The sequence below is a fragment of the Streptopelia decaocto genome (genome assembly GCF_964273445.1).
Source record: "Streptopelia decaocto genome assembly, chromosome: 6".
NCBI lineage: Eukaryota > Metazoa > Chordata > Aves > Columbiformes > Columbidae > Streptopelia > Streptopelia decaocto.
Genome location: NC_138660.1, coordinates 25,979,918 through 26,005,819, shown reverse-complemented (window position 1 = coordinate 26,005,819; position 25,902 = coordinate 25,979,918). Strand labels below are relative to the sequence as shown.

Genomic DNA, 25,902 nt, shown 5'->3' with positions numbered 1-25,902 from the left:
CTTTTTGGCTTTATTACCGCAGGTGAGCGCTGGTGGAGTGTCGCGGGCCAGCAAAAGGTAGAAAGGGAATTGTCAAACAGAGCCCTGAGGGGCTGGGATAACAGGAACCAGGGAGACCGGGTTGCTCTAAAATCTGAGGTTTCTTAGAAATCCAAGTTAAGGAGGAGCGGGTACAGAGCTGCCTGCAGACACTGGGGAAGTTGGTCACCAAATAGGTAGCGGCTGCAATTAATGGCCAATGCTTACGGATTTTGAGGAAATGAGTGTTGAGGTGAAGAGTTTGGCGCCCCAAATTTGCCTCGCCCCCCCGCTCTGAGCTGTTCCCAAAGCCCCCGCTTTGCTCTGCCAAGGCAAACGTCCAAAGGATCCAACAGGAAACCTTCCCGGTGCTGCGGCTTCCGCTGGAGCCCAAGGGCTGGGTGGGACGTGGCTGGAGCGAGGGCAGAACACAGGGGCTCTGCAGCGCTCCCTGCTCACATCGGAGCTACAAAAGCCCACAATGGAAAAAAACAAACAACAAAGAGCAAAAAAACCCCTACCTCAAAAAAAACCTACCTTGGAAAAAGCTACTTGCTGCTAAGTGGAGATGAGTCTCTGGCAGGGATGCTCAAAGCTTCATGATGGACACCAGAGCAGCACAAGTGCCCTCGGTTCACAGAATCCCCAAGTGTCAGGGGTTGGAAGGGCCCTGGAAAGCCCATCCAGTGCAGTCCCCCCATGGAGCAGGAACACCCAGATGAGGTTACACAGGAAGGTGTCCAGGTGGGTTGGAATGTCTGCAGAGAAGGAGACTCCACAACCTCCCTGGGCAGCCTGGGCCAGGCTCTGCCACCCTCACCCCCAAGTTTCTTCTCATCTTTCAGTGGAACATCCTGTGTTCCAGTTTGCACCCATTGCCCCTTGTCCTGTCACTGGTTGTCACCCAGAAGAGCCTGGCTCCATCCTCCTGACACTCCCCCTTTCCATATTGATCCCCAGGAATGAGTCCCCCCTCAGTGTCCTCTTGTCCAGCTCCAGAGCCCCAGCTCCCTCAGCCTTTCCTCACACGGGAGATGCTCCACTCCCTTCAGCATCTTGGTGGCTGCGCTGGACTCTCTCCAGCAGTTCCCTGTCCTGCTGGAACTGAGGGGCCACAACTGGACACAAGATTCCAGGTGTGGTCTCCCCAGGGCAGAGCAGAGGGGCAGGAGAACCTCTCTGACCTACTGACCACCCCCTTCTAACCCACCCCAGGTACCATTGGCCTTCCTGGCCACAAGGGCCCAGTGCTGGCTCACGGTCACCCTGCTGTCCCCAGGACCCCCAGGTCCCTTTCCCCTATGCTGCTCTCTAATAGGTCATTCCCCAACTTACACTGGAACCTGGGGTTGTTCCTGCCCAGATTCAAGACTCTACACTTGCCCTTGTTCTATTTCATTAAATTTTTCCCACCCAGCTCTCCAGCCTGTCCAGGTCTCTGATGGCAGCACAGCTTCCAGTGTCAGCCGCTCCTCCCAGCTTGGTGTCAGCAGCAAACTTGCTGACGGTCACTCTGTTCCCTCATCCAAGTCATTGATGAATATATTGAACAATACCGGTCCCAGCACCGACCCCTGAGGCACTGCACTAGATACAGGCCTCAACTGGACTCTGCCCCATTGACCACGACTCTGTGCTGGAACGAGCAGCTCTTGTTTCACCCCTCACAGCAGCTCAGAGCTCAGACCCCTGAAGGGACTGTTCCTCATGTGTCCATCTTGCAGGTCTCCCAAGGTAAATGCTGCCCAAACACACAACCCGGTCATTTTTGCCATTCCAACTCAAAACTTTATTTCTGTGCTGTTATCATCACCCATCCTCACAGAGGACAGAGTGCAGGAGGTAAGTGGACTCTTCTAGACAAGCTCCTGGTTACATTTGGGGGCAAAAAGGAGCCAAGGCCATGAGGAACCATTCCCATTATTTTCCACATATCTCACCGTGAAAGTCTGAGGAGTCTTCTTGCCACTTGAAATTTAGAACCGAACATTAATTTTTGGGACAAGAGGACTACTTGGTAGTTAAGAGAGTGCACAGGAGCCTTAAGAGACCCTTTTCCTCTGTTTTCCCAGCCATACGTGGGGTCCAACATAATCCACGCCAGCCCACTCCCAACAGCGACCACCCCAGAAACGCAGACTCTGAACCAACCCCACGCTCTGGACTTGGATGGGAAGGGAAGGAAAGGCTGGGATTAACAAAAAAGCCCACCAAAACCAACGGGAACTTGGAAAAGACTGACACAAAGGACATAAAAAGCGGGAGAAGCTATGAAAATATGTTAGGATGGTCAAGAAAAGTCACATCAAAATATTTAAAAACCAGAGATTCCAATCTGCATGGAATTTAAAACTGCTTTCCCCACCTTTTTTTTTTTTTTCCCCTCAAGGAGTCTCTTTGTTGTTCCAGGATGTGGAACATGATAGGCAGCACCAGTTGTGTCCTGAAAAGGGTAGTATTTCCAACTCGTTTGAGCACTTCCACCATTTACAAAGAAAATAAAACTTATATAGACCTCAACAATTGCCCCACCCTCCCTGTTTTCCGTCCTACGGTGGGCAGGAGAAAAAGACTTGCAAACACATCTGACTTTTCACGTTAAGTCCCGTTTTGCCACAGGTCAATAGCCCTGCAATCCGTTGTACACCTTCTGCACCGGTCCTTGCTTCAGCAACTGTTTGAGACCTGCGAGAGAAAGGAAAGCGTTAGCGGAGAAGGGCTCTGAGTTTGTGGTACTCTGAGAGCATCGTGGAAAAGATGAAAATGAAAGGAAAAACGCCCCCAAACCCAGCGGTGCGACAGATTTGCTCCTGCTCCTTCGGCACCTCATCTGGGTGTTCCTGCTCCGGCGGGGGGATTGCACTGGATGAGCTTTCCAGGTCCCTCCTCCTCCGCCAGGGGAGATTGAGGTTGGATGTGGGAACAATTTCTTCCCCAAAGGGCTGTGGGGCATTGGAACAGGCTGCCCAGGGCAGTGCTGGAGTCACCATCCCTGGAGGGTTGGACAGACGGACATGAGGTTCTCAGGACACGGGGCAGTGCCAAGGGTGGATTGTGGTTGGACTCAATCTTAAGGGTCTCCTCCAAACAAAATGATTCTATACGGCCACAAAGCACTTAGGGTAGAAGATGTAGAGGGGAACAACCTTTCTCCTGATGCTGCCCAACACTCTTTACCCTTGATGGATTTTCACAAGTCTCACCTCCAAGAAAGTGGAAACAGGAGCTAGAAAACAGCTTGTAATCCCATCCCAGCACAGGCAGCGCAGAGAGAGGCTGAGCCCAGGACACCGTTCAGCTCAGACAGATGGCCGGCAACGAAACAAAGCGCCTGCAAACCTGCCAAGTGCTACATCCCAACCTAATCTGGTTCCCTACAACAGATTCCTACAAGGAGTAATGACACCGAGGTTACTGATGCTCTTCTGGCGCTTTCCTATACTTTTCGGGAGTATTTCCAGGGTCTAATTCACACAGCTCATCTTCCCAGCAGCCCAAGAGGATTCTGCTCATACAATGGGGAGAAAGCAACGTTTGAGTCCTTTGGACTTTCCAGCTCCAGAAACCCAGAGGAAGAATTAGAAAGCAGAGGTTTTCACACTGGAACAAGGTGCTTGGGGACACTCCTGTCCACTGAAAGCAACCCCTGAAGGCAAGTAAGAGAAGCAAACTTATTTGTGTGTTTAAGTATCCTACTGAACACTTGAAAATCTTCAGTCGAGATGACTTTACAAACACCACCTACCCCAGCTCTCCAAGCCCATTCATAAAACATTTCAATGAACCGGCTGCCCTGAGGTCCTGTGGGTATCAAATTCTTACCAGAGCAGAGTGAGTCAGCCCTTCAAAATGTAATATTATTAATAACAGCTCATCTCCTGGGGTCAGCACTGCCAGGGAAGGGCTGGCAAAGGGCTTCGCTGCTGCTTAAAGGGCGAATCCGCACAAAGTGGAGGAAACAGGTTGGTAAGAAGGGATGTATCACACTGTTTTTCCAGAGATAATCGGAGGGGACTCCCTTGTTAAAGTCAGCATGGTCACACACTGGACACGGGGTCCCTTGGGGCACAGCAGCTCAGGCCGGCCTTACAAAGGGCTCTCAGGAACCAAAACAGAGAGAAACACTCTCATTTTAGTTGGAAAACACCCTCAAGATCAAGTCCAACCACAACGCACCCCTGGCACTGCCCCATGTCCTGAGAACCTCATGTCCGTCTGTCCAACCCTCCAGGGATGGTGACTCCAGCACTGCCCTGGGCAGCCTGTTCCAATGCCCCACAGCCCTCTGGGGAAGAAATTGTTCCCCACATCCAACCTCAACCTCCCCTGGTGCAACTTGAGGCCATTTCCTCTGCTCCTGGCACTTGTTCCTGGGGAGAAAACCCTAGAAAATACCACAGCGGTTGTTAACTTTAAGTTAACACAGGCAGGGATAGGGAAGATCAGTAATTAAATCAACCAATCTGTTGTATATAAAAACCCCCAAGCTTCCAGGAAATCCAGCTAAAAGAGAGTGTGTCTCGCTGCAAACCTTGTCCTGCTTGTCTATCCTTAAATCATTCTGGCTACAAATGTCCTTTAAACCCACCAATTTGATGCATAAGGTTACGGTAGCCTCGTTAAAATACTGGAAAACTGTCCTGGAGGTCATCACTGGAACCAAGATGGCTCTTTGCCAGGCAAAAACTATTGACACCTCTTGCTTGCTGCCCAGAGATTCCTGAAGAGGAGAATCTCCTGAAGAGAATCCAGAGAAATCACTTCCCCCCCAGACAAAGGAAGCTCCAAGTCACTTCCCGGCTGACAAGGACAAGGATGTGGCTCCTGCATGTGCAGTTCTTTGAAAGGAAGGACATAGCTGGAGAAAGGTGAGCTCCAGGAACCCTGAAAAAAGCAGGATTCGCACCATTCCCGTACCTCGTTTCCTGCTAGCGAGCTCTAAGCAGTTGCTTGCTGGCCTGAAGGACACACTCATTAGCACACAGGATATTTCTGGTGCTCCGTCAGGAATTCCAGGCAGGATTCCTGATATTTGGCACTACTGCAGCCTCAGGCATTTTTTACTAGAGCAAACGTCAAGAATTTTCTAACGCTACCAACAGATGAGAGGTTACAACCCAGCCTGGACACTTTGCTGCCTCACTGAACACCCCAGAGTTAAAGCTTTGGATCCAAAGCTCCAAAAAGAAAGCGATAAACACATGGCAGTAGAGATGAACGGGGGATACGTCAAAGAGAAAGTCACCTCTGATCAACAGGCAATAAATTCCACCATGTCACACTGGCAGGAAAACAAGCATATTATTTCCCTGACTCTAAAGCTTCGGCTGACCAGAGCGGTGCCCTCGGAGTCAGAGTATCTTCTGACTGCCCCAGGAGCTGCACATATGGTGGGGAGATAAGAAATTAGGACCACCGCCAACAATAAGAAAAAAGGGATGTTTTGAATTGTGAAGCTTGCAGCCTTCCTTTGAATGAGTACGCTGAGCTGCTCCTGTACAATGTGGACAGACCTATTCCCTCCCAAAAACTCCTTCCATCGCTGGATGTTTGGAGGTTTTCTAGCACACAGCTGGCTGCCCACCCTGTTACCATCCCCTGGGACGTGGGGAATTGCATCAGGATGGGGTGAAACACCCAAAGGCTCCGTCTCTGAACGCACTCACGCCTGTACTATCACCTCTCTGTTTCCAGGAGATCTATAAAGGTGTGCAAGTGGTTTTCACAGACATTCAGGCTTATGTTGCTGCTCTTTGCCCAGTGGATTCACAAACCATCAAGAGCAACAGCTGGAAAAACCTCACATCTGTTTGAAAGGTGCTATCAACTTACAAAGCTTCAAGGAGGGCAGCAGAGCCTGGAATGGGACTTCACGCTGATGCCATTGTCGGGCACAACATGCTTGTGACCAGGAGGAAAAGCAACAGGGGCCAAAACACAAAGCAGGTTTACTCCAAGCACAGCCCAGAGGCACAGAACATCGCTCAGCGCTGGACAACTGATCTCTGAACAGTATCACAGTGTAACCAACACAGCAGAGAGTGTCACAGGGCTGAGAAAAGCTCACCCAGGGCTTGGCTTCCCTCTGCAAACACCAAGAGTCAAGGAAAGCTGCGTGTTTGCCTCTTTCTACCAGGACAGCTGCCAGAATCCACCTTTGGAAGAACAAAGTACAACAGGCCTGATGAGCAGGAAGAAGTTCTGGGGAAGGTAACTTTCCGAAAAGCTGCACTGGTACATGCCAGGAAATTTCTTTACCCTGTAGCAGAGGACATGGCCCTTGATGGCTCCTCTGGTGCCTTGCGCAGAGCAGCAGAACCTGCTGCAGAGGCTGCTGCAGCAAAGAGGAATTTCCAGCTACGAGTACAGCACAAACCCTCCTCTTAATTTTAGGATTTCCGTGCAGTTCGTTGAGTTTTAATTGACTGCTGAAGCTGAAGGGCAGATCTCTCCTACCACACATCCGCATTGTGCCCTTCTCCCAAGTAGCAAGTGACAGGATGACAGGAAACGGCCTCAAGTTGCGCCAGGGGAGGTTGAGGTTGGATGTGGGGAACAATTTCTTCCCCAAAGGGCTGTGGGGCATTGGAACAGGCTGCCCAGGGCAGTGCTGGAGTCACCATCCCTGGAGGGCTGGACAGACGGACATGAGGTTCTCAGGGACACGGGGCAGTGCCAGGGGTGGGGTATGGTTGGACTCAATCTTAAGGATCTCTTCCAACCAAGATGATTCTACACGGCCACAAAGTACTTAGGGTAGAAGATGTAGAGGGGAACAACCCTTCTCCTGATGCTGCCCAACACTCTTTACCTTTGACAGTAGATCGATTTTCAAAAGTCTTGCCTTCAAGAAAGTGGAAACAGGAGCTAGAAAACAGCTTGTGATCCCATCCCACCACAGGCAACACAGAGAGAGGCTGAGCCCAGGACACCGTTCAGCTCAGACAGATGGCCGGCAACGAAACAAAGCGCCTGCAAACCTGCCAAGTGCTACATCCCAGCCTAATCTGGTTCCCTACAACACCAACAGCCGACCTCGCTCGCTTCAAAGGGAAACGGAAGTTAATCTCAGGGCATCGGCCAACTGTGTTATGTTGCAGAAGGGGCACGGGGGAAGCAGAGCTCCTCCTGAGCGCAACGGGCTGCTGGTTCCGTCGTGCCAAATTCTTATCAGCTCTGGCGAGAGGTCTGTGCAGCCCCACTGCTGCGACGGAGCTTTAAAACACCCACCTTCCCGCTGGTCGTTTGTCAGCTGCTCTTTGGGGAACTCCACATCAAATGTTATTATTAGGGAGCCTTTGATATTATTGTTATCGAAATTTGGAAGACCTTCTCCTTTCTTCCACAGTTTGGCCCCTGGTTTTGTGATTTTATCCCGAGCAACATGAACCTAGAGACAGGAGAAATTTCCAATGTTACTAGTGTTGTGTGTGCACCCAATACCCCTTCCAACCCACCGAAAAGCTCTCAACTGATGTAAATTCTTTGCCAAAATCAATGATATTCAAGGGGCCCAAGCAATAATACTGTCAGGACACATGAGAACTAACAAAAATCACTGCTGTGACAGCTTTGTACCCAGACCCACATTGTGCACCCCTTGTTCTGAGCCTGTTTTGGATCCATGGAACTGGTCTGGAAGTCTCTAGCAAAACCCTCAGCACAAGAGACCTGCGGTTAAATCGGATTTACACACAACCCCTTGCCTCACCTTGTGCCCATCCAAGTGGGCGATATCCATTTCAAAGCCTGTAAGTGCCTCGACCAGCGAGATCGTCACATTTGTATACAAGTCATCTCCTCTTCTTTCAAAGACTGGGTGCCTGGGGAAATAAGAGACATTGGAACTTTCCTCCTTCCCCATAGGAAAATAGGTCCTTTAGCTTCCTCCCCTCTATTTTTGAGCTTGGAGAATTCACAAATTGGAGAGGAAGTGAAGAATGAATGATATTTAACTTCATTTTCCTGTGTGAGATATATACTACTAATAACCTTTCTATTTCTAGGGCCATGAGTGGTGAGGCGTGTCAAGAAGTTGTGACTCACACAGCTTCTTTAGTAGTGCATTTCCTTACAAAAGAGAGATATATGTTGATGGAAAAAGGAGATATTCCATGTGATTCACACAGGAGCTCCTTCTGCATGTCAGAATTCAAGCCAAACAAAATAAAAGCGGAATTATCGCAGCATCTTAAGACTGCTGAATCCAGCTACTGCAGCGGCATCAGGGTTTAACATCCTGCACAGCCCTGAGTATCAGACTCGCGGCTGCACCGAAGTTGCTGAAGGATAAAGCTACGTGAGAAACACTGGCCAGAAAGTTGCTTGCAAGCTTCCTTCCCAGTAAAACCAGAAAGAAGGGTCTAACTGGGCCAGTTACTTACTTAAGAACTTTTATTCGGAAGCGCAAATCACCTGGCTCCCCATCCACGTGGGGTTCACCTGTTGAAGAGAAAGAAAAGCTCTGTTTAAAGGAGATAGTTGGCAGCAACTGAAGAAACAAGCAGCATATTAAACACAAGAGAGATTTGCAGCTCACGTGCTAAAGGAAAAAAACAAGTTCATCTTCACATGACTAAAACCTGCCTTACACATACCTGTTATGAAAGAACCTAGGTCTTGGAGTATTTACTCACCGAGCTCATACCTCTCTGCTGTTCTAAAAGACTTGCCTGCATATTAATGATGTCCTTTCCATGTTGAAGGACTTGATCTCCTTGGGCAGAGGGGATTCCCTCACATACTCAACCCTGGAATAGATGTTCCTACTCAAGAGTTATCTAAACCATCACATTTAGAGCTTATTTCTGTGTGTGCCCTGAGTACCAGCAAAGGGAGTGGAACTTGGAGCGTCAATCAGATTAACAAAGAATCACAGAACAGTTTGAGGTGAAGGGACATTCCAAGCTCCCCCAGTGCCCCCCCTGCCATGAGCAGGGACATCTTCACCAGCTCAGGTTGCTCAGAGCCCCGTCCAGCCTGGCCTGGGATGTCTCCAGGGATGGTTCATCCACCACCTCTCTGCCCAACCTGGGCCAGGCTCTCTCCACCCTCAGGGACAACAATTTCTTCCTCATGTCCAGCCTGAACCTCCCTCCTTTAGTTTAAAACCATCGCCCCTTGTCCTGTCACAACAGGCCCTACTCAAAAGTCTGTCCCCATCTTTCTTATGGGCCCCTTTAAGTCCAGAAAGGCCACAATAAGGTCTCCCCAAAGCTTCCCTTTTCCAGCTGAACACCCCAGCTCTCTCAGCCTGTCCTCCCAGCAGAGCTGTTCCAGCCTCAGATCATTTCTGTGGCTCCTCTGGCCCCTCTCCAGCAGGTCCATGTCTGTCCTGTGCTGAGGACCCTAGAGCTGCAGGGGGTCTCAGCAGAGCAGAGCAGAGGGGCAGAATCCCCTCCCTCAACCTCTGGAATTTCCAAAGCCTGCAGAGGACACAGCACTTAAAACCAGCCGTGCTGACAGGTGACCCAAAGCAGGGCTTGGGCACTTTCACTGCTATAAAAACCAGCCTTGCGTGATGGAAAAGGAGCAAATCCAAGCTGAGCAGCTGTGCAGAGCCCACACACGTACCTTCCCCAATGAAAGGATACTCCATCCCATCCCTCACGCCGGGCTCGATCTCCACTTCCAGTGTCCGCTCCTCATTCACCAGCCTGTGAAGGGGAAGAGCAAGTGAGCACTAAGATCTCAACAGAAGGTGGACACACCAATTTACATCATTGGGGTAATGAGAACACCCCCACAAGTTAACACCTACTCTCTCCTTGCTCACATCTAAATCTGGAGGGCAAGTGCTGCCTTTCTTGTCTGCTGATACTCACCTAGTAGAGAAGGAAAAGGTTAAGCTCCTAAATGCACATTCAGCATCCAGATGTGCGACTGCACCACAGTATTCCAAGTCCAGCTGTTCCCAGCTGGGAACTCTTGGCTTTCCTGATTTTGCTTATTCACATTCAGTTGTGGAACTACCACTGGAGTTGTTCAAGGAGTAAGAGGCTGAAAGAGCAAATTGGGGAGCTCTACATCTAACAAAGCTGGCCATCTCTAAGAACAAAGTCCAGCTCCTTAGAAATATGAAGCTTAAGTTCTTCCAAATTCCCGGGGTCTTACTGGGAGTACAGATACTTTCCTCCATCTAGTGGCAGGTTTAGAATAAACACCCACAGAGCAGTAAAGAGCGTAAAACTCACTTGACGTTCGGACATTCATCACAAACGACTTCTTGAGTCATCTGGAAGCGTCCCGGACCCAACTGGGTGGTCCTCATCTCCTGCCGGCAATTGCATTTCCGCTTGCCGGGCGCCTGTCTCGCCACCGGCTTGTTCCTGACAACCTGCGGGGAAGAGGACGAGGTCAACACCAGCACTCCGGGGTCTCCCCAATGCTCTGGATTTCTCAAACAACCTGAACATCATTTGGTTTTGCATGTGCTGCCCCCATAGTAGCTCCAAACAGCCTCAGTGAAGCATTCTGATATTTTTCACCTTGCTGATCACACATTACATACCAGAAAAACTCTTTCCAACAGCACTATTGGCATTTTGTTTTTCCTGGACCTTTCTAGATAGGAAAGGTGACACTAAGATGAAACACCTCACACTTTGGTTATGATAGTTTCCTTGTCCCACATGACAGGCAAAATTATCTGGAGTTCCCCCATTAACACAATAAAAACTCAACACAAATTCTAACATGCAGAACAGCAGGGATTGTCAGCAGCAGAAATGTAGCTTGTTTAAAAAAAAATAAATTAAAAAGCCACCAAACATTTGCCGAGTGTGTAATCCACAAATTTACAGTGACACATTTGGCCATATAAAGAGGCCTCAGAAAATCTCAACAAGAATTGCAAAGGGAATTTGAGGCTTACGAACGGGCGCTCAATTATCACTGAGTTCTAGAGAGAGAACAATTACACCCTTTTCAACTGGGCTACTGCAATAAAAAAAGCTATAGGTGGCCACTGACAGCCAATTGTCACAAGAAGCATCTTTTTATAGAGAAATTGCCACATAGCACAGGTGAATAAATGTATTGCTGTGTGTTATTTGCTAGGAATAAACAGCCTCCACTGCCACTGCGAGGTATTGAGAAAACAAACCTCCATTTTTGCTCTGTTCTTTAGGAGAAGATATCGTTTCGAGCATGGCTAGGCATCTCAAACCTGAGGACACGCTGGGGACAGTGACAGGCAAGAGGTCCAACTTACTTCTACGAAGTTTCCTGAATACACCTCCTCCAGCGTAACCTCCAGGTCCACGATGATGTCGCTCCCTCGGGGAATGTTCCTGTCTTGTTGGCGAGGGTTCCCTCCAAACATGAACCCAAAGTCCCCAAAGAAGCTGTAGTAAAGCACATCAATTAGTTCAGGAAGGAATTTTGATTAAATAAGGTTTTGCTGAAAAAAGACAGCCAAGGCAGCAGCAATGTACTACTCGGCAAATCCTTCTAGACCCTGATAGAGCAGCACAAAAACACTGTAGTAAATCCAGATCCCACTTTTTGCTCCTCGAGGACACCCGCTAAATGCCTTCAAACAAAGCGGTCACTTTGGAAGAGTTTTCTGTACTAAAAAACCTGAATTTTGGAGCAGGACTTGAATGCCAACACGTCAAAATCTGCCCATGGTCTAAGGGAAGTCGTGTCCGTGCTGCAGTGTGGCTCAGCTACCAGCACAACGTGCAAACTCCGAGTAGTGCGTCATCTAGTCAATACTAACAGGTCAGTTTTCAGTAGTTTGAGGACAAGGGGGATGAAAATAAAACACCCTAGCAAGTCTGTGTATTTTTCCTCAAAACACATCAGAAGATTCTGCAAGTTCTCACCCAGAAGGACGACAGGAGAAGAGCAACTTTAAGAATTGTTAGTAAATTTGCGCCTAGCAGAACCAAAGGAGCCTTAAACAAACAGAAGATCAGTTTCTGCCTGAGCTACGTGCAAGTGCTTCCAGGTTTTAACGATCCAAAAATCTACAGTTGCTCTGAAATGTATTGCAAGTCGCTAAAGCATTACTGAGCAAAAGAAAAAGTGACTCCCAATGCGCACACATGATGTGTGACAACACGTTAAACATCAATTACACACCAGAGAACGGAAGTTCCTACATGTTTAATGCAGCTGCAGCACCTGTGAACTTGTTTCTTGAAGATTAGTGACTCCTCACTGCGTAAAAGCCCTTAACGTTGATTTTTGCCGGCGTCAAACATCATAAAATTAAAATTCCAATTGTAAGAAAGCCCTAAAGTGGCAAAAGCTCCTTACTGGGAGAAGATGTCTCCATGGGAGCTCTGGTGTCCGTCCTTCAGTCCCTCCTCGCCGTACGCATCGTACTGCTTCCGCTTCTCCTCGTCTGACAGCACCTGGCACAGGGAACAAGCAGACAGGACCTTAGTCTATTTAAACGTTAGTTTATTGAAGCAGCAGAAGCAACACAAAATATTAACAATACTGAGTTTATCTTAAAGATTAAAAAAGAATCTGAAGGCATAATTCAAACTGGTTCCTACAAAGCTGGACGTGCTGAAAACCCATATAATACCACCCTTGTTTCTCAGTTTGTTCTTCACACACACACAGAACGTGTATTTCTCTGGCTCCTATTTCGCAACAATTAGCAACGATGGCAAGTTTGCTACGAAGCTGAACCTACTCAGTATGGTAACTCTGCACCAGTTTGACTGCTGGGCCTCATTCCTAACGGCAGCAAAAGTTACAAGTAACTTCAGCACTGAGGCAGAATAACACAACCCAACACGCAGGGCTTTCTAGACTGTAAAGCTTTGAGTTTAATTCCTAAGTCTTGATCTCTGCTCTTTCCTCCCCCAGAGATTCAGAAGTTTCCCATCACATTTTGTCTTCCTTCCCCTTCCTCTCCCATTGATCGTGTTTGCGAAGGTTACAATTGCCAGGTTAGCCTTCAGGAGGCTAGAGAGGAGTGGAAAAGCAACTAAACAGGTGGAAAAGATGGTTCAACAATAAAAACCAGCCTCAAATTGTAAAGATTACAAGTTCTAGCAACAGGAAAAAAAAACCAACAGTGACTTTACTCGCTCCATCTAGTAGGTAAGAGCTCAATTCTCCCTTTGTCCCTTCAGGTTTTGCATTAAGAAGCACATTTCCCAAAACTGGGATAAGCTTTTCATTCCGTGATCTCTTGGTGTCAGAGCAAAATTCTTCCAGCAGAGTCCTGCACAATCCTGGCGATACCACTGGCAATACAACTAAGACGACAAAATATTTGCTTTTCCCTTCATTTTCCTTCTTCATGCAGCCTGTTGGAGATCACTACTCCAGAACACGATCTAGAGTATTTTGAGGAGAGTTCTTGTTTCTTTTACATGAGGTTGCCTTGTAAGTAAAGCTACCACAGCTTAGAAAAAATACCCTGGAAACTCCATCCCCAAAGCACCCTGAGGCTATTGATTGTACGTAGTGGAGTCTCAGTGCCCTCTCATGGGACTTGTCTCCTTTTGGTGTTCAGACCAGGGTGGAAATTCCTTTGGCTGTTAAAATGAAGACAGAGTAGTTTAATTAACCTACTTTCCCCACAATCTATTTGAAGGCTTTGCTAGAGATTTACATCAATACTGGATTTTAATATTCTGATGCATGTCCCCCAGCAAAACACACATGAATAAAGAATTTAAAGGGAAGTTTCTTAGTTTAATTTTCATCAGCACCTGACAAGAGCTCATTGCATGTGTTAACACAGAACTCCACACTCTATGTTGAACAAGGATGCTGTTGTGCAGCAATAATACCCTGGTTAGGGGGACGCAGATATGGTTATTGTGCATAAAATGAATATTCGGCTATTCCTGCCACCACAATCCCTACTGATTGGATTTTAGAACCACTTTCTCCCCAATGTTTTTAATAGAAAAAGTACTCTCAGCTGTTTAGACTTAAACTGGAGCTTGAGTAAGAGGGAGAGAAACACTCCCCATGCTTTAAATACTGTCAGATATGACAATCCCAACTCACAGAAATGACACCACAGCTTTGAAGTAAATCACATGCATCAATCTTTAGATGCTGCAAATGACAGCTGGCAAACACTTTTTTCCACCAAAAGAAATTCTTTACCTTCACCAATTTCCCTGCCAGAGTTCAGCCAGATAAGTCTGAACTAAAAAGAAGTCCTGGCTCTGATATAAAAATAAAGTGAATACAGGTTTTTTTTCCTGACCAAAGAGGAAAGCATTCAAGCTGTTTCTCTCACTTCCTCATTTATTTTATATTTGCATATCTGAGGAGCGTCAGGGATGGAAACACAAGCCAGGCTACAGCTGTGGACCGAGAACAGAAACCCTTCGCTTCGGAAGCTCGACTCCTTCAAAGGGACTCTATAAGTGATTTATATGCACTGGGCTATTAGTGTCAAGTATCATTTGTACACTACTATTTTATTATGCGAACAACAGACAGCCTCGTGCATTTGTGATTAACCTTTATTTTTCCCATCTTAACACCTTCTAAGAGGCAAACCAACCACCTTTCCCCTCCTATCAGCTCAGACTTACAGCCAGGCCCTATACATGCCAATACTTACAGTTGACACAACTCTATTTCTTCCCCAAAGAACTATTAATAACTCATAAATAACTTTAACTTGCTACCTTCACTTTCTCCTGGCTAAGTGAACTGAGGCCTCTTTTTGTCCGCTGACAGAAAGAGCTCTCTCATCAGCCTGACAGCCTCCCTACCTTTGTTTTTCACTTAGTAGAATGTCTGAAATTCAATATAAGGGAAGGAGGTATTGTGCCTGCACCTTATAGAAAGGTCTTTATATTTCCTAGAAGCTCTCCTTTCTCCTTCCCCAGAGTAAAGCCTCACGAGACAACTCATTGGGCAGGCTCAGCTTCATGCTGACAACATGTTTTACCATGAACCCCGTCCACCCTCCACAGCTTAAGAAGAACTGGGAGGACTTAGGGTCTCCAAATTCCTTACAACAGGGTCATGACTTCACTCTTCTCCTTCCCCTCAATGTTATAAAATAAAGCCTCACGACACAAGTTGATGGCCAAGCTCAGTTTTGTGTTCCCAGCATGTTTTATCATGAAGCGCATCTGCTCTCCACAACCTAAGAGCTGGGAGGACTTAGGGCTCTCCAAATTCCTTACACCAGGGTCATGACTTCTCTCCTTCCCCTGGATGTTACAGAGCCAAGCCTCATGGAACGTGTCATTGGCCAAGCTCAGCTTCATGCTCACAGTACATTTTATCATAAACCCCATCTACATTCCACACCTTGGGAAGGGTTGGGAGGTCTGGGGCTCCCCAAATTCCTTCCAACAGGGCCACAGCCTCAGCGCTCACCTTCCCCTGAACACTATATAGTGAAGCCTCATGAAACAAGTCATTGGCCAAGCTCAGCTTCATGCTCACAGCACGTTTTACCACGAACCCCGTCCACCCTCCACGACCTGGGAAGGGCTGAGAGGACTTAGAGCTCCCCAAATTCCTTCCAACAGAGTCACGACTTCACCCTTCCCCACAGCCCCCCGCAGGCGGGGGGGATCCCGCCGCCCCCGGCCTCACCTCATAGGCCGCCCCCAGGTCCTGGAACTTCTCCTGCGCCCGCGGGTCGTCGGGGTTCCTGTCGGGATGGAGCTGCAGCGCCAGTTTGCGATAGGCCTTCTTGATGTCCTTGATAGAGGCGCCGCGGGACACCCCCAGGATCTTGTAGAAGTCCCTCCTGAGGAGGGAGAAGAAAGAGAGGGGAGGGCAGCGGGGCCCTGTCAGCGCCGAGCCCGGAGTGCGGGCCCAGGCCCGGCGCTGAGGGAGGGAACACGCAGGCCCGGCGGCGCGGCCCGGCGCACTCACCCGGCGGCGGCCTCCTGGCAGAGGCAGAGCAGCAGGAGGCAGAGGCGGCCGAGCCAGCCGGGGGCCATGGCAGAGCGGCCGGACCTGCCCGGGACGGCGGGGCTGAGGGAAGCGGCGGCTCCAGGCGGGTCCGCGGCGCCACAACCACCCGCCCGGCCCGGCCACCATCAGACGGGAAACAGGGCCCGGCCAGCGCCGCCGGCCAATAGGAGAGCGGCGCGACCCCGCGCGCCGCGGGCCGCCACCCTATCATCTGCGCACACTTCACCACCGGCTCGACGCCGCCAGCCAATTGCCTGTCGGGGCGTCGGTTTGAGGCAGCTGGCCAATCGCGGTTCGGTCCGTCACGCCGCTCTCTATCCTATCGCCGTGCTGGAGGGTGAGTCCTCCAAGCGGGAGGGAAGGGCCGTCTCGTTGGTCGGCGCCTGGGCGGGCACCGGAAGCGGGCGGCGGTCGTCATGGAGGCGGCAGTGGCGGCGGCGCCGGTGCGGTTGTGGGTGCGGACGGAGCCGTTCCTGCTGGGGGCCCTGCCGGCCCCGCCGCCCGCCCGCCTCGCCCCGCACTACCTGCGGAAAGTGGCGGCGTACGCCCGGGCGCGAGCAGGCGAGGGCTGCTTCCCGCGGCTGGCGTGGCCCCGCTGGCGGCACATCGCCTGTGGGAAGCTGCAGCTGGGCCGCGGCCTGGCCTGGCTCTACTTCGAGCTCTTCCACAGCCTCCACCGGCGAGACCCGCACGCCAGACTCGAGTGGGCTGAGGCCGAGGCGGCGTGTGGCAGCGCCGAGGAGCTGGAGCAGGAGCGGAGCAAGGCAGGAGCTTGGGCGGGGGTCGGTTTAGGGGTGACCGGCCTGGCCTGGCCCAGCCTAACGTTTTGTCCCCTCTTGGCCAGCTCTCCGTGGACACTCTGCAGTTCCTGCTGTTCCTGTACGTGCAACAGGTTCACAAGGTGTCTCTGCGGAGGTCTCTGATTGGGGAGGAATGGCCCAGCCCCAGGACTAGGTCTCCCAGCCTGACTGGAAAATCTACCGGGGAGAATAAGGTATTTGCAGCTGTTGGATTCTTTCTTGTGTGGGAAACGGCAAAGTGCTGCCTTGGGGTGGGTTGGAAAGGGGCTGGTTTGTTCCTGGGAGGGTGTCACTGCCTGTAGTACAAATTGAGCTGGAATCACATTTGAGACACTTCACTTGACAGTAAATGAAATTAAGTTTACAGAATCCCAGAATGTCAGGGACTGGAAGGGACCTGGAAAGCTCATCCAGTGCAATCCCCCCATGGAGCAGGAACACCCAGATGAGGTTACACAGGAAGGTGTCCAGGCGGGTTGGAATGTCTGCAGAGAAGGAGACTCCACAACCTCCCTGGGCAGCCTGGGCCAGGCTCTGCCACCCTCACCTCACTGAGAAGAAGTTTCTTCTCATCTTTAAGTGCAACCTCTTGTGTTCCAGTTTGTACCCATTGCTCCTTGTCCTGTCATTGGTTGTCAGTTGATGTGTTCTGTCTAAAAGGCATCCACAGGAATTCCCCAGAGTCCAAAGGCAACCTGTGAAAGTTCTTTTAGGGCATGGGCAATTCTCTTTGTAAGAAGCAGCTGCCCCTGTGGTTTTTCTATTGCTTTTCTTACTCTGGCAGCTGCTTTCCTGTGATCCGCTATAGGATCCCAGGATGGTCCCTCCATTAAGTTATATTTCAGAAAGGGGGGTTGTTTGGTCAGCTGTGCATCAACCATGTCAAAAATGCCACTGTTTCCTTTGAAAATACTGACCAGTATTTTGAAAGAAGAGAAGTGAGTTGGATGTATCAGTTGCAGCTCTCTGTGTTTTAGAGTAAATTCCAGATTGGCAGCTGCAAAGCTGTGGGTTTCTATCATGATGATGTCGTTGTGAGCTGCATGAATTAGCGAAATGCAGCTTGGGGCACAGTGAAATAATTAAAAATAGGGACTGGGTAACTTTATACCGATTGAAGAAATGAAAAAAGAAATGAGAGGAACTTGTACAGGGTGGCTGTGGAGAGTCCAGCATTATTTAAAAGCTGATGTTAAGGTCTGCCATAATTCTAGCATTCTTTTTTTTAATGGTCTGGAGCCCTTTTAAGTGTGAACTAATGATTCCCTCAGAGGTTGTTTGGTTTATTGGTCTGCTTGCCTGGGAAGAAATGACCCTCCGCTTTTCCCCGCAGCGTCTCGGAAGGCAGCACTTAATCATCTCCGAAGGTCTGGAATAGACGCGGCCATTTTTCCAATCGAGCAGTTGTGAGACCTTGACTGTCAGTTATTGATTTGTTTCCAGGAATTTGTGTGGGAAGGGTTGTTGGCGAGTCTGTTTCTGCTTTCTAGAATGAAATATTTAGTACTTGGAGCTAGAATAAAATGTTTTCTCTTTTTTGCGGGGAGGTTGCTGATGAGTCCAGTTCCATTTCTGTGTTTCAGAAGCAGTGAACAGGTGACAGCACCGTGTTTTACTCACTTTCCCTCTTTTAGACTGAGTGTAAGCAACGATACATTGTATAATGTCAGTGCAGCTTGTCAGCTTGGTGAGAACTCATTTCCTTCTGTGTTTTTCTGCCCGCTAAGAACTGGAATGATCAGGAGCACCGCGCCTTTGTGCAGACCCGCCTCTCGGAACTGCTGGAGCTGCTGCTGGAGCCGGAGCAGCTCACGGCCTCGTCCCCTTCCACCCGCAGCAGCGTGGTGTCCTACGAAGCCGTCTGCGCCCTCAGCTTTCTCATCGAAGGGACCGTGACCAAGTCCAGGACGGTCCATCCCCTGCACGAGCTCGCGCTGTGGCCGCCCTGCCAGGCACAGAACGGCTACTCAAAGGTCTCCAAAACCTTCGCGTTCCCCAAGCTGGAGAGCTGGCTGCGGGCTTGCCTGACCACAAACCCTTTTGGGATGACTGCCTGCCTCAAGTCTGGGAAGAAACTTGCGTGGGCACAGCAAGGTAGCTTGATTTTCAGAAATAGTTTTCCAGCCTTGGCTTCTCTTGCTGTCCAGGATCTGGCAGGGGCCTGGGGAATTATTACCTTGTTTTCCTCCTGCTGTCAGTGTAGTGGACAGAGTGACAGTGTGGGGGCGAGTCTGCGGGACTAGAGGTACTGCGTGACACCTGTGTGTGTTTTTCTGGTCCTTGGAGCACTTCTGTGAGCAAATAGTAATGACTTTATTTTCATAGGTTCCCCTGAGTGAGGCCAGTATCGCTGTCCTCATTATTCAAGTAGAGCTGGACACAGAAAATAGATAATGTGATGTGTTTGTGGCAAACTGAAAACTGGTATGGGTTTTCTTGCCTTGAATCGCATTCCGTCACCCACAGGGATGTGACACCTTCCCCCTTAAGAGGAAAAAGGATCAGGTTAATGTTTTATTTCCTCTGACTGCACTAGTGCAGGAATGGCAGCGCGTTATGTAGGACAGGGAGGTTGCTCAAGGGTTGTACTGTAGAGGGAGCATTTTGCTGTCTTAAAATGTGCAATTCTTGTAAAGTGACAAAATTTGATGATACTGTCCTTGAAGTTTTGGGCTGATTATTTTCTTGAGGGATGTGAACAGTGAGCTATCATGTCTCTGTGTAGTCTTTTTATGCTTTTTAATTTTAAATGCATTGGTGAACTTGATTTTGCAGTTGAAGGAACAACCTGGAGAGCAAAGATTGCCTGCAATACTCGTGTGGTGCCCGAGGCGCTCCCCATGGTGATCATGAGCCAGGTTTACAAGCAGACACTGGCCAAGAGCTCGGACACCTTAGTGGGGGCTCATGTCAGAATTCATCGCTGCAACGAGTCCTTCATTTATCTCCTCTCTCCCCTCCGGTGAGTTTTAATTCTTCTGGGACACAGCTGGATGTGTTTTCACAGAATCCAAGAGTGTCAGGGGTTGGAAAGGACCTGGAAAGCTCATCCAGTGCAATCCCCCCATGGAGCAGGAACACCCAGATGAGGTTACACAGGAAGGTGTCCAGGCGGGTTGGAATGTCTGCAGAGAAGGAGACTCCACAACTTCCCTGGGCAGCCTGGGCCAGGCTCTGCCACCCTCACTGAGAAGAAGTTTCTTCTCAAATTTAAGTGGAACCTCCTGTGTTCCAGTTTGTACCCATTGTCCCTTGTCCTATCATTGGTTGTCACCGAGAAGAGCCTGGCTCCATCCTCCCTTATATATTGATAACAATGAATGAGGTCACCCCTCAGTCTCCTCCAGCTCCAGAGCCCCAGCTCCCTCAGCCTTTCCTCACACGGGAGATGCTCCACTTCCTTAATAATCTTTGTGGCTCTTCAGTAAGTTTGTTGAAGCACTAAGTTCGTGTTAGATGAAAAGTCTTGGTTTTGCTGTTTCCTGCTCACCATGTCCTTGTTTTGTTCCGCAGCTCCGTGACCATTGAGAAGTGCCGGAACAGCACGTTTGTCCTCGGCCCTGTCCAGGCCTCTGTTCACGTCCACAGCTGCGACAACGTCAAGGTCATCATGGTTTGCCATCGTTTGTCCCTTTCCTCCACTGCTGGCTGTACTTTTCACATCCTCACGCCCACGCAGCCTCTCATCCTCTCAGGGAACCATGCCATCAGCTTCGCCCCGTTCCATACCCACTACCCGATGCTGGAAGACCACATGGCTCAGGTGGGCTTGGCCACGCTGCCCAACCACTGGGACAACCCCATGCTGGTGTGCAAGGAGAGCGGTGACACCGGTGTCTTCCGCCTCCTGCCCCCCTCGGACTTCTACACCTTCGTGATTCCTTTCGAGATGGAAGGAGACACCACGGAGACGCCAGGGGGTTTGCCCCACGCTTATCAGAAAGCGCTGAGCCAGCGGGAGCAGAAGGTGCAGATCTGGCAGAAAATGGTGAAGGAGGCGGGTCTGACCAAGTAAGTGCGGCGCCCCGATGGCAACCTGGGAGCTGCCTCCCAGCTCGGCCGTACAAACAGGAGATTAATTTCATGTCGTTCAACAAAAATGCTGTACTAATGGGTTGGTTTGCATGAGCTTTGTCTTGCACGCCATTTCTAGAGTTGTAGTAATTAGCAGTCCTGGGATTCTGGTCTTCCGTATGAATATAGTGAGGAGAATAATGCTCAAAACCGTAACTCTGTGATATTGCGCTTTCCTGGCTTGCGAGGCTTGAGGAGACGCCTGGTTAGACGCTGCTGAGCGAGGAACTCACACCGCCCTTCGCGCTGCTGCTGCCTCTGCTGTCTCTGTTCTGCTCCCAGTGCTGCAGTGGGTGAGATCTGGGCGCGTGCCCTCAACAGCTTGACCTGTTACTGGCCTGTGGCTGATGGGTGATCGCTCTTAGCACAACCTTTACGTTGCGATTGAAGCTTTAAATTACTGTCCTGTCTGTTGCTGAGGTGAGCTAAGAATGGACTTGTGAACCGAGTAGATCACCTCATGGGCAGCAGCTTTTCAAGTTCTCTTTGTTAGATCGCGTGGAATCCTCTGCCCAGCTGTTTTTGTCCTAGCTAGGCCTGTCATAGCCTGTCTCACGTACCGATGCATGTCTGTTTGCTTTCCCAGTACCTGCTGCAGAGTTCTGGAAAAGTTTCCCTTTACTTCCTTTGTCACTGTGCTTTCTTCTGCAGCCAGCCAGGTCAGACAAGGGTGCAAATCTCTCCTGACTTCAGTTTAACTGCTTTTATCTTTTTGTGAACCTTTTTCGCTGCAGTAACCTGAAGAACCTGGCTTCCTTTGCGAATAAGAATGGGGACAGAAACCCAGATATTAGATTGTGAAAGCCTGAAGAGATGAGAACAGGTTTTGTTCTCTAAGCTGTGCTAGAGCCATGTAGATTTTTCTTTCTGTTCTGTACACATTCGATGGCTTGTAACGGTGCGTAACTGGGGGCTGATAAGTGGTGATCTCAGGGGGTTTATCCTCTGGAGAACACAGAATATGAAAACCTCTTGGGTCAAACTGTCAACACTCCCCATCACACCAGAGAAAGGCTTCTGGGGCAGGATTTTGGGAGGGTGGCCAAGCAGTAGTGACCCAGCAGGGGTGACAGAGTCATAAAACCTTCAAAACTCTGTCTTTGAGTCTTGAAAGGCAGCGGGAAGGGAAGTTGTGGCTTCAGCCCTTGTGTTAGTGTCATCTGTTGCGTCTATCAACCTCATCTAAGGTGTTTCTTTGCCCTCCAGCCGTGCTCCTCCCAGGGCTGCTGCTTCTCACCCCAGAGTTTTGCAAAGGCATTTGGTCTGTCAAAAATCTTCCTGTTAAAGAAATACGAGGTAACACGGATGATGTGCTTAGATTGAACAGCAGTCACAGGAGGTCAGGGCTTGGTACCGGAGTGGATTATTTCATGAAAGGGGGAAAACTGTGCCAGGTTCAGAAGCTTGCTGAAAAAGTGGGCAGCTGACGGTGTAAAATGTCTCTGTCTCCTGCAGGCAGGGAAACAGCGAGAGAGACAACCAGGAGGCTTAGAGCAAACAGGATATCAGGCTTGTAGAAAGAAAAAAGCTGCTGTGCTTGAACTGGGAGGTGAAAGAGACGGTTAGAAATAAGAAGAATGTCTTTCAAGAAGTTGAAGTTGTCTGAATGAGGAAAGTGGGGCAAAAAAAGAATGTAAATCCTGCCAGGCTGAAAGTAAAAACCCCGTAAGACAGGCCCAGTAAGACAGCTTGAGGAACAACTTGCAAAAGCATAAAATCCTGTTTATTCATTTTCCGAGCATATCAGACAGAAAGTCTTTCGGGGTCAGCAGCAGATCAACGTATATAAAAAGCACTCGGAGAAGATAAAACCCGAAGAGAAGAAAGAAGCGTCTGCCTTTGTGTTCACATTCACTGGGGAGGAATTTAAGTTTCTCTCCTAGAACCCTGTTTTCTGGGGAATGTCTCAAATGGAAGCGATAGTACAAAGAAGAGCCTTTAACTTGAGAAAAAGGGTCTGGGGACCCTGAGCCTCTGGGAAACCGAGTGGCACAAAAATGAATCTGGCTGGTTTGCTGCTTTTCCTGGTATGGGATGGGATCAGCACATCCAATTAGGAGTGAGTTCAAAGCAAAACCACTTGAAATGTGCACAGGATATTGAATATGTTCATGTTTTACATATGTCCCAAATGGAATCACGTAAGCTTATAGAAAATAACATGCAGCAGGAGTTAGTCAATACTCATGGTACCTTTGGCTTAAGAAATTCCAGAGCTGAGCTGATCCCAGTGGGCTGGGATCAGTTCTGGAGAAACTCTGTGAGCTGTACACCCTGTTAGTACTGGTCTTAACCAAAACCACCCCAAAAGTTATTTACCAGTAATGAGAATTATTTGAGGAGTGTTTAGATGCACATTTTGTTTCCCGATCTCCATCCTCTCTCAGACGCTGTCAGAACAGAGTTTAGTGTCTTCAGTGCTTAAACGCTGGTTACTAATCTTCTTTTTCTCCCTTTTCAGTCAGTTTTTAATCTGTGCTCTGAGCTGGGTTGCTGTGCCGGTGGGATGAGGAACTTTGTGTGACTTCTCTAATTCCGCCAAGCTCAGTCTTTGGGGTTCATTGTCATCACATTTACTTGGTAAAAACCTTCTCTTCCTAGAACAGGAAGTTCAAGAACCAAGCCCAGCTCTTAGCTGATATATTTGGAGCCTCATTTGGATACCAAAGGTGAGGTTTAGAAGTATAATATAATAATTAACGTGAGCTTGACATCCCTGCCGATCTTCCTTTGGTTTCAGGGATCAGAGGAAACAGTTCCAGGTGCTGGTAGAGAACAAATTCTACGAGTGGCTGGTTCAGACGGGGAACCGTCAGCAGCTGGACAGCCTGGTCCCCCCCGCCGCGGGCTCCAAGCAGGCAGCGGGGTAGCATCGCGGTCCTGGACAGCAGAAGGAAAAGAAAGGGTGAGTCAAGAACACATTTTGTGTGCACAGCCCAGGCAGAGGTGGGAGAAGCAGCCGGCTGTTCAGTGGACGTGCTCCCGAGAGCCTTGCATTTGATTTTTAGTTCTTATTTTGCAGCCAAAACCTCTTTTCAGGGTGAATCTGTTCACTGTGTACTCAGCACCTCCCTTGTTCTCCGCAGGTGTTGTGTTTGATTTGCTGGGGACACCCGTGTGCGCCTGTGCAGGTGCATTGTGCAGAATCTGACGGCAAAACCTATTTGAACAGCTGCTCTTTATGTATTTAAATCTGTTCTTACCTGCCTCACTTTGTGCTTAACAGAACTGACTGAAACTTCAAATAATTCTTACTTTGTAGCATCTTTCTCTTCCCAAGTAAAAGTGGTTTAGGAGTCGCAGACAAGCGCTTACTGGGTTTTTCTACCATTGTGTGTTTCAAACCATTTGAAAATTGATGTTTATTTTTTCTTTGGTCTTTGAGTTGCTTTTCCTTTGCTAGTGCTGGGAGTAAAATGTGCTCCTCTATTTTGTTACAGAGCCCTGGGAACAGGCAGCGTTACACCGAAAACAGTTGTCATTAAGACCGAACATGCTTGTCATGGACCGGCGACCGTCTGTCTGTCCACGTTGGGGTTTCTGATCGCCGCCACTTTCCCTGTAATGGCCCTGTTGGTGGGGGAGCGAGTGTGTGTCCATGAAGACGCTGTGTTGCAGATGCTGTAGTGGGGAAGCTGCCATCGTGGTTGGTGTCCACAGGGTGCAAGTATCCCACCAAGGAGCCCTTCCTGGCGCGAAGCCACACACAGGGCTTTGTGGTACGATCCGGCTGCGCTGGTTTTATAAATGTGACAAAGAAATTGTTGATTTATTTTTTTTATTAATGAATTGCAGTGGATGTTATTTTATATGAGATGGCACTTAAGCAATGGGATTTTATGGAATTAGCTTTATATACATTTGCGGCGTTTTGACAAATGTCAATAAAACGGAGTTCTGGGCTAAGCCTGGCGCGTGTCCTAGGGAAAGGGCTTTACCTGTGCGGCGGGTGTTAGTGGGACACGTCTTTACTGCTGAGTGAAATATGAACCAGCCAACTGAGATAAAACTGCTAATTTAGCAACAACCGTTGAGCTGGAGGTTTTCAGGCTTGATAGAAACACCATTTAATGTTTCTTGTAAAGAGTATTGAATTAAACAAGTACCATTCCCATGTGTTGGTGGAGCCTGTTTTGGGGAGATGCCCTCATAGCTGAGCACATAAATTAGGCAAAATGGGCAAAGGCATCTCTGTGGGGACCAAAGGCAGCAGCTGTGTGTGACTTGAGAAGAGTTATCCAAACTGAGAGCACTTTTAGTGCATGATATTGTGTTGCTAAAACTTTTCCGAAGGTCTCTGCTCCTGGGGAGGCAGGGGATGCCATACAAGGCGAGTTTATTCTATTTAACCCACTTTTCAAGGAGGGATGTTCAAATTGACTGCTGCGGAGCTTGGAGATGTCCCACTGAGTTGTCTTTCGATAGGACCCAGGTTATGGTTGGATTTCGATCTTTCTAAGGCAGAATTTGAATTAAAAAATGTATATCTATATGAAGCGGCCTCACAGCTTTGTAGCAGAAAGAGCTGTAAGCAGCAGCGCTGGGCGATTCAAGACGCCTAAAATGCAAGAGGCTGAGGTGCTGATGTCTCGCCGTGCGTGGAGCCGCTGTCGCGAGACTGCTTGTCCTGAGGGATTTGCAGCGGGCTCTGTGCGTTTCGGGCGCCGCTGGGCTGGATTTCGCGTCCCTTTGTGTCGCTAAGCCTTGGGGCCAGGCAGCGAAGAGCTGCAGAGGTGGTTTTATTTCACGCCGGGCTGGCGGGGGGTGCGGGTGGCCAGGAGCCAGCGATCTTCACCCTCCCCGCTCAGCAGGGCTGAGCATGGTTCAAATGAAAACTCTGTCAAACCGCAGGCAGCACTGTGAGAGTTTTGGGTTGAATTTGTGACACTGGCAGATTTTGTCGGAAATTTGAGCATCGTTCCTTACCCTTCGATGTCTGGAATTGCTCATTTTGGGGGTGTGTGGCCAGACATCATTATTTTTCTCGACATCAGGCACCATTTGGAGCGAGATAGCTCAAGCTGAGGGCGTGCTGTAAAAATCCACAGCCTCTTTGCTGTTTCCACTCTGTGTTTTTTGAAGCCGAAGCTGTTCTTTGCGAGCCCATCTGAGCATGTGTTCCCTGTTTTGTAGCTCC

General features: G+C 49.2%; 2 protein-coding genes across 2 annotated transcripts; one reads left to right on the top strand and one right to left on the bottom strand.

Moving 5' to 3' along the window:
* Positions 1–2,276: 2,276 nt before the first annotated feature.
* Positions 2,277–16,045, bottom strand: DNAJB11 (DnaJ heat shock protein family (Hsp40) member B11). Its single transcript, XM_082057151.1, has 10 exons — positions 15,850–16,045; positions 15,565–15,721; positions 12,283–12,380; positions 11,231–11,363; positions 10,212–10,354; positions 9,592–9,674; positions 8,403–8,460; positions 7,730–7,841; positions 7,249–7,408; positions 2,277–2,703 (listed from the first exon to the last, which is right to left on the bottom strand). Exons 1-10 carry the CDS (start codon positions 15,915–15,917, stop codon positions 2,639–2,641), a joined length of 1,077 nt encoding a protein of 358 aa, XP_081913277.1. The 5' UTR covers positions 15,918–16,045; the 3' UTR covers positions 2,277–2,638.
* Positions 16,046–16,265: 220 nt separating this feature from the next.
* TBCCD1 (TBCC domain containing 1) lies at positions 16,266–25,188 on the top strand. The gene is made up of 7 exons (XM_082055132.1): positions 16,266–16,655; positions 16,736–16,885; positions 18,419–18,785; positions 19,467–19,653; positions 20,205–20,702; positions 23,506–23,670; positions 24,206–25,188. Exons 1-6 carry the CDS (start codon positions 16,308–16,310, stop codon positions 23,633–23,635), a joined length of 1,680 nt encoding a protein of 559 aa, XP_081911258.1. The 5' UTR covers positions 16,266–16,307; the 3' UTR covers positions 23,636–23,670; positions 24,206–25,188.
* The last annotated feature ends 714 nt before the right edge of the window (positions 25,189–25,902 follow it).

Excerpts from the sequence above, each read along its gene's own strand:
- DNAJB11 (XM_082057151.1), bottom strand. The coding sequence starts at position 15,917 with ATGGCCCCCGGCTGGCTCGGCCGCCTCTGCCTCCTGCTGCTCTGCCTC. Across the intron at positions 9,675-10,211 it reads GATGAATGTCCGAACGTCAA|GCTGGTGAATGAGGAGCGGA; the intron begins GTGAGTTTTACG and ends TCCCCTTCACAG. Across the intron at positions 7,409-7,729 it reads CCCACTTGGATGGGCACAAG|GTTCATGTTGCTCGGGATAA; the intron begins GTGAGGCAAGGG and ends TCCTGTCTCTAG.
- TBCCD1 (XM_082055132.1), top strand. The coding sequence starts at position 16,308 with ATGGAGGCGGCAGTGGCGGCGGCGCCGGTGCGGTTGTGGGTGCGGACG. Across the intron at positions 19,654-20,204 it reads TATCTCCTCTCTCCCCTCCG|CTCCGTGACCATTGAGAAGT; the intron begins GTGAGTTTTAAT and ends TTTGTTCCGCAG. Across the intron at positions 20,703-23,505 it reads AAGGAGGCGGGTCTGACCAA|GGATCAGAGGAAACAGTTCC; the intron begins GTAAGTGCGGCG and ends CTTTGGTTTCAG.